Source organism: Meleagris gallopavo, chromosome 14 (genome assembly GCF_905368555.1).
Source record: "Meleagris gallopavo chromosome 14, MGAL_WU_HG_1.1, whole genome shotgun sequence".
NCBI classification, from domain to species: Eukaryota; Metazoa; Chordata; class Aves; order Galliformes; family Phasianidae; genus Meleagris; species Meleagris gallopavo.
Window position 1 is genome coordinate 8,063,654 of NC_139417.1, and position 16,359 is coordinate 8,080,012.

At 35.6% G+C, this 16,359-nt stretch overlaps 1 protein-coding gene across 1 annotated transcript in view; it reads right to left on the reverse strand.

The window, feature by feature from the left end:
* The window catches only part of ERC2 (ELKS/RAB6-interacting/CAST family member 2), a 371,864-nt gene that overhangs the window by 262,794 nt on the left and 92,711 nt on the right, over positions 1-16,359 (reverse strand). Inside the window, exons 5-6 of the mRNA XM_085235975.1 lie at positions 10,527-10,682; positions 3,901-4,068 (exon numbers count right to left, since the gene is read on the reverse strand). Coding sequence (XP_085092101.1) covers positions 3,901-4,068; positions 10,527-10,682 — 324 coding nt within the window. The remainder of the gene's footprint in view (positions 1-3,900; positions 4,069-10,526; positions 10,683-16,359) is intronic.

Genomic DNA, 16,359 nt, shown 5'->3' on the forward strand with positions numbered 1-16,359 from the left:
ACAAAGGCTATATACATCAGGGTAAGAAAAGTTTGCATGGTTTGGCTCTATTAGCATATATACCCTTAAAATGGAACAAAATGAAATGCATATAGCAGAGGTGGTGAACCTTCTAAGAACTGGCTCCAAACTTTTTTCCTGGCAATAAACTATTTTCAGACCTCCCAACTCTGGCCACCATGATAGTTATTGCTTTAGAGGATTATACTCTTTTGTTTCAGCCATCAATAAAAACTTCAGATGATAGCTTTTTAAGTCAAAGAAGCCTATAAAAAAAAAAAATCACTGACATCACTAAGACAATGGAAAAACAGAACGAAAAGCACATCATGTTTAGATCTAGACTTAACATATTTACTCTTGGTTTTATTAATTTTCTCTGAGCATGTGACAAAAATCCTTTGTATCTGAAATCTTTTCCACTTACCTTTTTTCAAAGTATATTAACTATGCTCAAAAATTCCAGATGCCCTCTATTGTAAGTATATGTAAATACCCAGAAAACACTGGTGATGCTTTTCAGCAGTAGTTAATATTCTGCAGAGACTAAAAAACTATTATATCTCTGCTTACACTTCTTTTCTTACTACTGAAACAAATTGTTATTATAAGCTCAAATTTAAACTATCCTTGAAAAAAAAAAAATGTTTTAATTTTGATGATATCATGAAAATCCCCATGCTGGATTCAGTACTGTTCAACTCATTAATTATCTGGATGATGGGAGCAACATAAGCTCCCAGAAAGTTTGCTGATGACAGAAAACTGGGAGGATACATCAGAGCCCATGCTGCCAGGCAGAGGGACTGAAGAAAAGGGCTGATAGAAACATCATATTGATCCTATTGCTTCATATGCAGCTGCTGCATCCACAACCTGAAGACAGCCTTAGAGTACTATTATTAAGGGAAATAATAAAAGTGTTGTTATAAAGCAATTAAGATCAAATAAAATTATTTTAGTACAGGATTTACTGGACTGATTTAATTAGTATAAGGTGATTACAAAGTAATCCTGTTTAGGCAGGGAGTCAACACTGCAACTACCAACACTTCAGCTCAGGATTAGAACTGACCTTTTCTGGTTACTTTTACTTCTAGAAAGAAGCCCTCCCAGGCAGGTTATGAGCTTGTTTTAGGACAGCATGAAATTCTACAGTGATAATTAACAAAATATATTCTGCAAAAAGAAGAATTGGAAATGCAGAAAGAAAGGAGTGGGGCTTAACGCAGGCCAAGAAGTTATTAACTTTACTCATCTGGGAACCACAAACAATACCTTGTACAGTACAAAATTCCTTCCATAATGTTTTCCACCTGCTGGAGGGCTGCCATTCATCCTGCATCTCCCCGCAGCTGCTTTTCCATCTACTGCTGGAACCAAATGCCCTCCTGTTAGATAAGACCTGAAGCCTGAAGATAGAAGGCTCATGTGCTATAAGCAGGCAAAACCTTTTCCTAATTCTGCACTGCAGAAAACAAAATCTGCTATGTTCAGAATCAGTATTGTATTACAGCCATAGTACAGATTAGCTTTTTTCAGTCTCAGAGAGTACGCAGATGACAAAATCATATTTTAATTCCACATCCACCTTCAATGGTGGATGCATGCTCATCCATGTAAAGCACACTTGCTCATTTTCAAGTGTTTAGCAAGATGAACCCTATTCTTAATGCACTGAAAGACTCTCTGTCCTATCATGGCTCTCTTGGCTCTCATGTTGCATAAACTGTTTTTTCTACAAGAGAAGTATGAGCTTCGTTAAATGATCTTTTGCTCTTTTTTTTTGCTGTTTGATTTAGCACATCTTAACACTTATATCAGAAACAAAGTACCTATGGCCTTTGCTGATACTTAGGATTTCACCTATATCACATTTGGTCTCACACACAGCCTGTGGGAAACGTAGAATTTCCCACAAAGATTCACAAAAGATAAACTTTCCCTTGACTGAACCACAATTCTCCGAACTAAAGAAGCTCCCTTTAAAAGACAAGATGTTCACAAGTACTGATGAAAGACACAATTGAGCTATATGAAGATTACATCTGCAAAATGGTTATACAAAAGACTTCCCATAAAACTGAGTAGGTAAAAGGGAGTTTAGAACAGATTTACTAGATCTACACCATTATGAACTTTCCTATCAAAGCTGTAGTTCTAGTTTATTTCTGTCATTCATAATAAAATGGTTTTCATATGTTTCAGGAAACATCTCAGTAACAGGACAATGCAGTCAGAAGACACAAATTTGCTAACTGAAATGCAAAATTAAAATAACAATTTAATTTTTATTGTTGTATTTTGGCCCACAGCCCAGTCAAAATATATAAGGAGCAAGTAAGCGTGCAAAAGAAATAAGAGAAAGAAGTATGCATTTCCATCCTGAAAAAGTCAAAATGCAAGCAGCATAGACAGCTTGATTTCAACTGTCTCACAGCTAACATTACACCTCAAAGTTTTTGGCACTCAATGAATGGGCCATAATTTTTACTGAGATGCCTTCTTGCAGTTTGTTCTTTCTGGTTCTGTTTAAACAGTGATAAGAAGCAATGTAACCAATCTACACAGGTTGCCGTCCAGCTTTTGCGCTGCTCAGGGCTCTGGCACACGTCTATATGATACCCATAGTTTAACAGAATCTCTCCAATAAACCAGACTAGAAGTTGTAATACACTAGTTTGTGGGAAAGAGGTACTTTTGACCAGAAGAACTCCCTAACATACAGAAAACTGGTAAAAAAAATCTGCTAAAATCCCAAGCATCTTCAAAATATGTGATTAATGCACCTTTTACAGTAAGCACATCAGCTATGCAGAAGCTTTATTTTCTGATCTATGGATTTACTTGGACACAACACAGTTCAAAGAAAGCAAATAGCATTCTTACATACTTATATATCAACTTATAATAAATACTCTGGTTATATGATTATTTTATTCTTTTTTTTTTTTTAACCACTGCCCATCTGCCAGCAGTAAGACTGTGATGCCTTGAATACATGTTAATTAAAATTTGATTAAAAAATCAAATTAGTGGAGAGCCACCGGAATTCAGCATTATCCTCAGCAGCACAACAGGTACTACAAACCTTGCAAAACAGATTTGCACAGTTGAAGATTATGTTAGACTCTCATACTTTAACATACTTCTCTGAAAAGAAACTAGCTGCGCTGTGTAACTGAATTTCACTGACATTTGTGTCCTTGAAAGGGGTGCACACCTTAAAATAAAATAAAAAGAAGCAATCTAAATATTACTGTGTTCCAGGTCTATGAAGTGGGTTTGTTTAAAAAAAAAAAAAAAAAAGGATCAGACAATATTTTTAACACTGGATTCCATTAAATGTAACAACCACCTCAACCCTGTATTCCATTACCCATATTTTTATGATCTGATTTTGTAGATACATACATAACTCAACTCATACTTTTTAAATCAAAGACTGTTGCATTGGAAAGAGCCATGGATTAATATCAGGTACCCTTGAACAGACCCCTTGAAAAATCATTAGGACATGAATTCTTCAGACTAGAATTAGAAAAGCATCAGACCAGAGCAGTCAAAACCAAAACTCAGTAAGCTAATAGATGAAAAAATCAAATCACAACAATCGAGTCATTTGGCCATAGCTCCACCTTGAACCCAAAGAGAATTAGGCAGTTTCTTAAATTGCATTCACAAATACTTTTAAAATAAATTAGACAAAAAGATCTGGTGTGTGACCTAATATATAGATAGATATAGGTTTCAAATAGATTGATATTTCAAGGGCTTAAAATTATTTCACTATATTCCAACAAATTGTCTTCTATAGAGACTTGCAACGAATATAATCAGCTCAATAAACATTATTAACTAAATGCTCATATCACATTTTATGATCAGAAGATACCATACCTCTGTCTGAAGTATGGCAGCTCTCTGTTCTTTGGCAGTAAGTGACTCTTTAAGCACTTCAATGTGTTGCTTGCAATCTGAATTCTGATTGCTAAGGGTTTCAAGCTTAGTTTGTAAGGCAAGAAGTTCTGATTCTTTCTTTGAGAGTTCTTGTTTCAGTTGGTCAATCTGTAATGGGGAAAGTAAACAGTTTAATTGTTAATTTTATTTTCAATTCATGGTTGCACTTGAAATCTGTGAGAAAGTGAGAAAGAACAAAATAATACGCAACTCATATCTCCTGTAAATTCCGGATGAGAATTAAGATTCAAACTGTTAAAATGGTCACAACCTCATGTAATTTCAAGCACTCTGTTTTAAGAATGATTGTCATGCTCTTCCTGAAATTAAAAAGGAAACTCTTAAAGCTTAAATATGTTGATTTGGCCTATAAATTAACCACAGAACTCACTTAAGTTCAAAAGAATTTATCCTGTGTGAGGTAAGTCTGGCAGGACAAAAAACACAGATAGGAAAAAAAGTTTTCATAAAAGTATAAATTCAATCCAATAGCCTATTCCTTCCAACAGCGTGATTCTTGTGACTAAAGTTATCATTGGTTCAAGTGAATCAAGGTTTTCAGGAGCCTGATGAGAAAAAGCAGGCATCTTAGTAAAGAGAGGAAAAAAAAGATTAGTAGAAATTTAACATTACTCTTCTTGCAAACTTGCTGCTGCCCACCGTCCCCACCTCCATTTTTCCTTTTTGGCCATTCCTATGAAATTCCAGGTACTAGAAAAGCCAAGCCAAAGAGATTAGTTTAAGAGAAGTCTGAGAAAAATGTTAGGAAAAAAAAATTCCACTGAGTAAAACATCTGTGAGACTGCATGTAAAAACATATCTTAGGGCAAACAGCAGAAACACATTCTTATGTCAATCTGGACATTAGGAAATAGTACTTTTCTGAAAGACTGGTCAGGCAGTGGAACGGGCTGCCAGGGAGGTGGTGGAGTCACCAATCCTGGAGGTGTTCAAGGAACATTTGGACATTGTGTTGAAGGATATGATTTAGAGAGAACTATTGGTGATAGGTGGATGGTTGGACTGGATTATCTTGTAGGTCTTTTCCAACCTTGGTGTTTCTGTGATTCTTAGGAAGGAGCTTCTGAATTCCAGAGTATATCAATAGATGTTATGGAACTGTGATCATTCTTCCCCTTCCATAATGCTAAGTAGGAGGGGTGGCCACAGAATGCAAAAGAGTGGTAGATTTAGAATGCACGAATCTGAACAAAGCACGGATAACACAGAGAGTGATGCTAACATATGGCAAATTAGGTGACACGTAACAGTATTTTTTAAAGTGCTGTGAGGTAATGCTGGTCATCAGATGAGTTCAGATATATAACCTCATGAGAATTATTTGAAATAAGATTCCTGAGTGCATCTACATAGTTCAGGGAAACCGTGTTTCCTTTATACTTGGAAAGTTTTCTTGATGACTTTAAGTAGACCTACAGACCTTTGAAATTCAAGTTTCATTTCTGCAATGATTATAGAAGTGCTATAACAGTGGTTTTTATTCTCTTAATTCAATTGCATCTCATCAGACGTTCGGATGCAAGAAGTCTAGAAGGGCTAGATAGGTTATTCAAAAGGAAAGAATAATGAAATATATGTATTCATATGTAAGTATGTATACCCATAAGTTGATCCCACTTAGCTTTAATTCTAAAGATTAAATAAAAATGCTATTTCTTCCAAAAATATATGCCATATGCATGACGATACATTTATTCCTTATTTCTCTCCATAAATCTCAGTACGTCTGCATATACCTGGTTAAGGTATTCGGCCAGTCAACCCTGAGCTACTGTATGAAATCAAGAATCCATGCAAGAACTAAAAACAATCATTAATCACCTTCACAATATTGAAATATCAAAATAAGAAAAGCAGCATACAAATAATAATAATAATAATAATAATAATAATAAACAGATGCCAAGAAAATACAAAAAAAGGGCAGTTAGGAAACTGCAAGACAGAAAATTCTCTTGAAAGCAAACCACCTTCTTCCATCCCTTGCCAGAACATGTAATCAAGTATGGAAACTGAGACAAAGACGTATATGAAATGAACAATGGGAAAATCTGTCTACAGTATGTGAAGACAAAAAATAGATCTGTAGCCAACTTGAATTACATCGCATGCATTATATGAGACCCATGTGAACATCAGAAACACTTAATTTCTCCTAGAAACTCTTCCCACTTTTTTCCAGGACACAACCCACACTCTGAGAAATAATCAACCCCTTTCCAAAAGCTTGATTTTCATCACAGGTATGTTCTTTGTGTTTCAGAAACAGAATTTGTTCTTTCAATCTGGCTACAAGACATAGAAATAGCTAGACGTTTAAAAATTGGCTATAACTCTCAAAAAAAAATCTGTGGTAAATAATTATTTCTTTGGCTGATGTTTAATTAAAGTATAAAGATCAAAATGTACTAAAACTTCAATTTTAAAAGTAATGTATCAAAAATATCAAAGGCATAGGAAAAAGACATTACTTTTAAAGATAAGTTTTTATTTCTGGTATATTCACTTTCTAAAAGTCCTGCAGAAACTATTAGTCTGAAGAAAAAAAAACCTCAAATGGCCTAAAGCCATTTTCTTTCCTGCAGATGTGCACACATTTTCACTTTGTTATAATAAGTGGTATAGAATATCAACAGTCATGATTCAGTGAAATCTTCCAATAAAAAAAGAAAGCGAGAACATTTTTGTACTTTATAAAGACCACAATGAAAAGTCTACGTGCTACAGCATTCACAAAACTCTGATCATGACCTTCCCACTTCACGTATTTAATTTGCCTGTCACCACTTTTTCTATGACTGTTTCACCTCCTTTGCTGAAATCCTAGTTCCTTTGCCTTCCCTCTCAATTAATAATTGTCATTTCCTTAGATACTAGCTTTTCCATACAATTATTATCCTTTTTCTCATATTATTGATTTACATACCAAAAGTCTCATGTGACATTACATAGAGAAAAAAGCAAGCAAACAAAAACAATCAGAGCATTTTCCCTGAATATTGCATAGCTTAAAATCAAAGGCCTAAATCTTGCTTTAGAAGGCAATAATTCCATTAAATGAAACAATGCTGATTTATATATCGTAGGTGTCTGGTTTTATGTGAAAAATGATACCTGCTTTTTAAAACGAAGAAATTAAGTGAAAGAATAACAATGCCAGACGGAGAAGTGGCTGCATAAGGTAAATTACACATTTATCTGAAGTTTCTAAAGCCTGTATTGTGCAAGCCCTTGTTTTTGGTGTAAAATGTTTTTTTTTGGGGGGGGGGTTGGTTGGTTTGGGTTTCTTGGCTTATTATTTAGATGTTTGGTTGTTTGTTTTTTTTACATTTTTATAACAGATCCAGATCTGCCCTCAAAAAAATGGTGTAATTTTTTCTAGTATATTTCTTTTACAGTATCACCTGGAAATTCTTCTTTCAAATAGCATAAGAAGTAATTACACATAGATGCTAACTACAAAGAGCTTGTTATAGTTCACTTCAACAATTCTTAAAACTCAGCTCTAATATGCTAAAGCAGAACTGAACTGTCACTAGATTTTCCTACTCATTCCTGTAAAGAACATGAGAACTCCAAAAGTCAGAGAACTACTTGAATTCAAGTGTAAACTCTTGCCTGTAAAATTCATCAATATTTCTTTAAATATTTGACTGCTTACTCAAGTGGTGGAAAGGGAGTCATAACTCTCAAAAATGCATATTGTTCTATTTGTTTTCTTTAACTCTTTATTAGGGATATTGAAACGTCATATCCTTAATGCAAGTAATGGTAATACTCGTCCATTCAAATACAGACAAAGTAGAGCAACATTATCTGGACAAGAAAAAACATAAAGCAAGTTCTCATTTCTAAAATTTTCTATTTCACAGCAAGTCAAAATTTAAGCCATAATAATTTGGAGAATTGATTATTAAAAATTATTAAAGAAACTATCTCCAATATTCTCTGTCATTCATGTGCAATAAATAAAATTCTATATTGGCCTCCATTTAACCTTCCCATTTAATAAAATCAATAGCAGCTATAAAGCAAGTTATATTTCAAGAATAAATGTGAGGTATTAAAAGTTTTATAAGCACCTAAGAATGCTAACTGTGAAAAGAGTTTTGTTCCATTCTTTGCCATCAATCAGGAATTCTTAATCAGAATTTATCAACAATCTCTCATTAAATAGATTGAATACAAGGCTTGTTTGCTGACAACTACATAAATATTTTTCCACCTTGAATTGTTCCAAGATGAATGATAAAAACAATGTCTTCTGCTACAAATCTCTACTTTAAGAAGGACTGGTGAAAGAAAACAGACAAAATTTCATCAGAATGCGCCATTCATCAAAGATCAGAAGATTGTGAAAAAACATCTTTAACAATCTTCTCATTCATATGTTTTCTGCATCACAGAATCTCTACTGAACCTCTTCATCTCCAGGATATTAGAAAATTAACAAAATAATAGACACTTTACAATATTTTTAATCAGTTGATTTGCTGAGATGTTTTAGGAGTTTTACAGTAAATTACTAAAACTGAATTGCTTCAAATTCAACCAGAACTTTAGCCACTCAAGCTACTGAGCTACTTTTTTGAACTTAAAAAAATATATCGTTTGAGTTTTCGGCATTTTGGGTTTTTGTTTGTTTATTTTTATAAAATTGGATTATTTCCACGTGAGTACTAAAGCTTCCATTTCCTCAGTAGTGTAAATCCACATAAGTTAAAATATGCCCAGATGTCCCAAGAAAGCATAATCTCCTATGACATAGTTAAAAAGATTCATAGAATTCAACAAGTCTTTATCAGTGACAGAGTGCAATCGAGTGTCTGCTTGATTGCAGGTTTGCTGATGACACCAAGCTGTGAGTGTAGTTGACACAAATGGAAGGAAGGGATACCACCCAAAGGGACCTGGACAAGCTTGAGAAGTGGGTTCATGGGAATCTAATGAGATTCAAGAAGTCCAAATGTAAGGTGTTGTGCATGGGTCAAGTCAATCTCAGACATGACAACAGACTGGGAGAACTTGGGAGATCTGGTGGATGAAAAAGCTAGACAAGAGCCAGCAGTGTGCACTTGCAGCCCCAGAGGCCAAGTGTATCCTGAGCTGCATCACAGGGAAAGAGAGGTGATTGTCCCTCTCTGGTCTGCCATTGTAAGGGCCCTTCTGGAATACCACATCTACAAGAAAATTGTAGAGCTGTTTGAGTAGGTTCAGAAGAGAGACAAGAAGATGATCAGAGGGCTGGAGCTACTACCAAAACCTGAATTTGTATATATAAGGATGGTAGCATCAGCCTCTATCTCCATATTTTAAGCAAGAGCCATAATTCATTATTTTATTATGATATTATTATCATGAACAAGATGTTCAAGGTGGAGGGCTAGGAATGAACCAATACAAAAACATTATGTATAATTTAGTACAATTTTAAGGCAATTAGAAAAACTATCAGAAATGCAGTATTAGAACTCACAAGAAAGTGTATTTGGAGAGAATTCACCTTTACCTAGAAAGCAGCTGAGTAGGTTGAAATTAAAGGAGGTCAGCTGAGTAGGTAGAAATTAAAGGAGGTAAAGAGTCCAAGCAGAATAAGAACTTAGACATAAAGTTTTATTTCTGATGTATTTTAAAATAATTGTGAGGCTTTTACCAAGAAAATGTGTATACCATCACTACGTACTTATTATCTGATTGTTGTCAGCCCAATTATCTACGTACAGTGATTTGAAATGAAGGGTACATTGTAAGAACAAAGTCATTAAATTGTAAGTTTTTAAAATACAAAAAAAAAAAAACCTTAATTTCATATAGTCTAAGGAGCAGCAGTCCTTATTGTAAAACTTCTATCTATAAAAGCACAAATAAAATTTTTCCAAAATGCTGCAAAACAAAATCATGAAATAATTCAAAAAGCCAGCACTAAAACATACAAAATAAAGGGAAAAGGGAACATGGTGTAAAAACTAATGATTGCAGTTGTCTCAGCAGGAGTACTGAAAGGGGCTCATCTGTACAATCAATGAATATACAGATGGCATAGTGTACAATCAATGAATATACAGATGGCATAGTATATCCAGGAGCTTGACTGATGTAATTATTATATTGGAGTAGGATAGTAGCCCTATCCTGGGCTCACGAAATAGATTCCAGTGGAGCAGATCTCCAGAAGAAATCCTTCTCCACTGGCAGTCAGCTCTTAAATGGGTCAAGGAAAGGTGGAGCCAGGCTCCACCCCTTCCTGCAGCACAGGTGAATTGCCTCCACCTGTGCTCCTATGGCTGACTCATTGCTCATCTCAGGTGATTAATCAGAGGTTCAGGCCGTGATTCAGCAGCCCCATATACTCATCCTTACCTCTCGTAAGTTAATATACAAATGAATTTTTATTTCACTGAAATACTTTACTCTTCTAGAGCGACAGTAGCACATAGCAGAGAATTGCCAATAGAAAACATGCAGACATGCTAGTGCTGGAAAGGGTCTAGTTAAAACTTTTGTTCACATTATTTAAACAATGTTAAGATATTAATAGATTTTACCTTATTTTTCATGAACTTCGAGTGACTCTTGTAAACTTCTATTTGTTTGATTTCTTCTTCTCGATCCTCTGTATTCAGAACTCCATTTGTCTTTAACATCTGTATTTCATCTTCAAGGTCTCTTATATTGCGCTCAAGTGAAGCTATTTTTGTATCCTATATTATACAAAAAAAGAATATTGAAAATGATATGAATCTTGTATTTAAAACATAACAAAATTATTTCTGTACTTACAGAAATAACAAATAATAAGACTGTAAAAATAGATAGTAAAAATACAGATTGCACGTACATTGTCATAAACCATGAGTAATTCCATTGAAATCTGTTTAAAGTAATACGGATTTTACATCTCTTTCATTAAAAAAAAAAAAAAAAAAAACACCACGCCAATACAATCCTACATTACTTTGTACTGCCTATAGAGAACACATCCTGGTTAGAATCATCTCTTTGTTCCTCCACAGTTAGGACTGAAAGGAGAATGGAAAGAGACTGGAAGAAGCCCTTTACTTTGCACTCGCGTATGGATGACATATCTTCTTTATATTCCTAACCACTTGGGCCTGGCTATTATTCCAAGCTCTTTAACACAAAGGCTAAGTTTAGTCTAGAGAGGCTTCTCCATCAGAACTGCAGCCACTTTATTATGTGAGCTGGTCTAAAGCAATTTGCAAGTTTCATCAGGGTTTGTACTTCTGCCTGCTGTCATCGGGAACAAAGGTTGTTTCCTCACATAGTTTTCCTCCACCACATCACCAAAAGATTTAGCACTTTTTATTATGAGTCTCAAAAATAAATAAACCCAAAAAACCACAAGCACTAAAAAATTCTGTATCACAGACAATAATTGTCATATGTGCCAGCACAGCAGTGACAGCATCCAGTGATTTTGTTGATGTTGCCAGTCATTTGGAAATTGAATAAATCTCTTCAGCGAGAGTCAGAAATATATCCATATTAATAAAAAAGAGGAAAAAAAATTCTATGATTCCACCAACCAGGAGAACTACCAATTAGGACCAATACGGGACTTCCAATGGTTTTAAGACAACTGGTTGATGTCTTTGTAAGGCCACTCTCTTCGAAAAATCATGACGGAACTGTCAGAGATTCTTAACAACTAGAGAAAGGCAAATGTTGCACTCATTTTAAAAAGAGGCAAAAAGAATTAAACTGATTGAACAATAGGCACAGCTTCACTACAGACCTTGGGAAGTCTTCCTGGACAATATTTTTCATCACATGAAGGCAAAGACATTTTGGAACAGTCAGTATCGATCTGCCAATGGTAAATCATTCCTGACCAACCCAATTGCCTTTATAGACAAAATGATTGTGCTCATGGATGAAGAATGAAGGGTGACTGTCATTCACCTCAGCTCTAGCAAGACTTTGGAAACAACTTCCCACAGCATTCTCATGTCCACGTTATGGTCTGTATGGTGATCAACTGGCAAGGAAAAAAAAAAACAGTTTTATGATCAGGGTTAGAGCTGCTAATTGGTTGTTCTCTTCCTGGAAGAGTAATAAGGAGAATATCGTGAGGTCCATGCTGGGAACTCTGGCATTAAGTATCTTTTTTAGTGTACTGGAAGGTGTGGCAAAGCACTTATCTGTAGATACAACCAAGCTGGGAGACCAGTGAAAATACTGAAGAGGGACCTAACAGACCAATACAGACAGGATGAATGGGCAGACAGGAACCTTAGATAACTCAGCAAAAACAAATACAAAGTCCTGCACCAGGAAAAGAATAAGTCCTTGCACCTGTATCCATGAGGGACTGAGTGCCTTGAGAGCAGCTCAGCTGCTCTTCAAAAATGACCTTGATGAAGGGATAGAATGCATTCTCAGCACATTTGATTCTACAGAGCTGGGAGGAGTGACTGGCACACTGTGTTGTCATTCAGCAAGATCTGGACTGGCTGAGAGGTGGGAGGGCAAAAACCTTATGAGGTTCAGCAATGGCAAGTGCAGAGTCCTACACCTGGGGAGGAATAACTACATGCATCAGTACAAATTAGAGGCTGATTTGCTGGAGAAGGTGTCTGCAGAGGAGGACCTGACTTTCCTGGTGGACAACTGATTAACCATTAGCCAGCAGTGTGTCCTAGTGGCCAAAAAGTCCAGTGGTATCCTGAAGTGCACTAGAAAAAGCATGGCCAGCAGGTTGAGGTGATCTTTCCCTTCTACTCTGCTTTGGTAAGACCCCATCTGGAGTACTGGATCTAGTCCTCAGTTCTTCACTTCAAGAAAGGCTGGGAAGTTATAGAAAGAAGTCCAGAGGAGAGCCACAAAGATGATGGAGGGCCTGCAGCATCTCCCATATGAAGAAAGGCTGAGAATCCTGGAGCTGTTCAGCCTGGAGAAAACTGAGAGGTGATCTTATTGATGCTTATCTATATCTAAAAGGTAGGAATCAAGTGGCTGGGGCCAAGCTCTTTTCAGCAGTACCTGCAACAGAACAAGGGGCAGAGACTGAAATATAGCAAGTGTCATAAGAACATGAGGAAAAACTTCTTTACTGTGAGTAGGACAAAGCACTAAAGCATTTCTTGGAGGTTTTCAAGATTTGATATGATAAAGCTTCAGGTATCTCTCTCATTACTCACACAGTAAGTGTAGTACAGTGACCTTATGCCAGTCTGATCCCATTGACATGTATGTATATGTTCAGTATCTTGCCAGTGAGTTGTACTAAAGATTTGAGCAACTTTAGTTATTAATGCCATCTTCAAAAATGGCTTTGCAATACTACTAATTGCAGAAGCAGGTGGATGTGTTTCCCACACATCCTCCTTACTTGCCTTTTCTGCACTATTCATAACCAAATTAATGTCAAGTAAAATTTGTAAGTCTTTATCAGATCTCCTTCCTTTAATGCACGTGTAAAAAAAAAAAAAAAATCTATTAAGCCCCATTCCATAAAAAACATCAGAAAATTACCATACTATGACTGTAGCAGGCTACAGAAACAAATCTCATTCACAATATTTAGATGAAAATTAGCAGAGGAAAACCATGTTTCTTCCATGGAAAAACTATGCTTTCATTCAACAGTTTTGTTCCATCACACAGTCAAAGCCACAGCAAACAAGTATGATAGAGTTCAAATGCAAAGAGAATGGCTGGGAAATGGATAGCAGGATAAGAACTTGCTCACAGCTGTACAAAATGGCCACAAAATATTTTATATGCATCAGAATCCTGGTAAACATACATAGCCACTTATCATTAGGACAAATGGGTAATTCTGCAAATACACCAGAAGGCTGCTGGTTTGCCCATCAAACCTGAAGGTTTTCCTGTCTGCACAACTGCTGGAAAGGAAGGAACATCACAGCTCGAGGACAGCACAGACAGCCTGGAGCTCCCATTGTGTACTGCCACAGAGGTAGTTGGGTTGCTTACAGGATGGACAGAAAGTCATATAGCTTTGCTTTCACTGAAAATTTTGACAGAATAGGCATATTCCCATAAAAATTTCCCGATTCCACTGAATCAGCATTTTCCCACAGTAAACTTCAGTTGAAATACTTTCAGTCAGCTCTTGTTGTGGCACGGGGTCTGGCAAACTTTCAGGAACTGAAATAGAAACAGATGCCATATTTCCTTCAAACCACTAAGACTTATCTGCATTAGCAGCATTCTAACAAACTAAGTTAGTCTGTTGAATCACAGAGAAGATTCCTTTACAGCAATATTGGGAGACAGCCTGGTATTAAGTGGTACTAACAAACAACTTTTGCACTCTATGATTATGGATTTTTTTTAGTCAGGCCCCCTAAATCTCTGTTGGTAAGACTACTCATTTCTTCCAGCAGTAATTGATACTTCATCTGTTCTATTAAAGAGTGTTTCAGACAATCTGCAAGAGAGGATAGGGCTTTGTCTATCCTTGGTCTAGCAGAAGTTCAACTCTCTGCAACACAAAGCTCAACTTGTTTTTGTCCTGATGCTAACAAAGAAAACGACATTTCACAATGCAAAGAAAAGTGCTACTGCAGATGAGTTTCCATTCAGTAATGAGTCATGTTCCAACTTAACTTATAAATCCAATCCCTACCCCAAAAACAAGGAGCTACAGTATGTTTCCTGAATGCTTAGGAAAGGACAAGTAAGGCAAAACTTCTGTAAAAAATACAGCATACCAGTCTTTTATTCTCTGACTTGGTAAGTAATGAATTGCTACACTTACACAATTTCAAATAGCAGATACATTTAACAAATTATGCCTGTATTACTTGTAGGGCTTTCTACAAGGAATCAGCAGCAAATAAATGAAAAATCACTTTTACTAGAGCTTGCAAATAAATGCCAAAATACACAAACTCTATATTCAACTAGTCTTACTATAAACTTTTTCAAACTAATATAGAGAATACTGAGGTTTAATTCCAAAGGCAAGAGAAAATGAAAGCTCATGCAGTCTTAACAATAGGAGTATATTGCACTTCAATCACAACACACATTTTCAGAACCAAATCCATACCTGAAATATCACAGCTGGATCAATACATAAAAGTGGCTCTTTCTGCAATTAAGGCAAACCATAAATATTTTGAATTACAGTTTACTATTTTTAAAGACTTCAATTCTTGTTGCTAGATTATATAAGTTTCAGAATAGTCAATACTCTGCAGTTAGGCTTCATGCCTTCTTATTTCTGACTTTCTCTCAGAATCACTGGCTTAAGTCTGGATATATATGAAAAAGATATTCAAATTTTGACCTGATTAAGGTGTTCAGGAATACTTTCACCAAGAATGAAATAATGAAAAATGTTTCCTTTCACTCTTTTTGATTGGTAAATGATTTTGAATGGTAAACAATTTGGGAATGAGTCATAATCAAAGGTCCCAGTGATCTGGCATCTGCCTACAAACAAAATACAAGGAAGTATGTATGGCTGCAATGTCAATTAAAGGAATGCATTTCAGTACACTAGGTTTACTTTATGCTTAAGCAAACAAAGACTTAGGCATGAGAGAAAATATGTTATTTGATCATGTGTATCTGTAGTCACAAAGTCACAAGCAACAGTTGTAAAAAAAAAAAAAAAAAAAAACCTCGCTTTCTTTCTGTGCAACACAAGTAATAAAATAATATGAACGCCATTAAATATTTATTTGCACCTTATGTTAGTGCATATTTGCAATCTCTAGCCTCGGTATGTTGTATTTTGCAATTTATTTATTTTCAGGCCTAGAGAGGCCTCTTTTGTATAAAAGATACATCATGTAGGTATACAGACTACAGTTTGACCTGTCTGCAGGTCTCTATACACAAAGCTAAACTCAAGTTACTCATTATAATACATCCGATAATCATTTTAAACATTCTGATGGCTCCTATCAGAACACTTCCCTGTTTATCAACACCTTATTTTTCAATCCACAGACACTGGAAGAAAACACAGACTTTCAGTAGTGATGGTGCCTGAGCCAAATGTAACTGAACTCTGCCTACACTCCTTATTAAGGTCTTAGAGATGAGGCAGGGTGGAATTTGACCTTCTTATTTTATAGAACACTTGCATAAAACACAACAAATATCACCTAGTATCCAACAGTGGCTCAACTTACTTAAAATTATGTTACATATTTAAACCAACTGTTATCCTCTGATATCCTTAGTTCTTAAACATCCTTAGTTTATAAACAACTAAACCAGGTCTTTCTTACATGCCTAATTGTCAGTAAAAATTCCTGTCCTATAATTCCTATTTCATGTCATCTGTACACCATAGGCAATATATTCAGAACTGTAGACAGCTGTTCAATAATTACTCGTGTCAGAGAAGTCTACGCTTTCCAATATATGAACTGA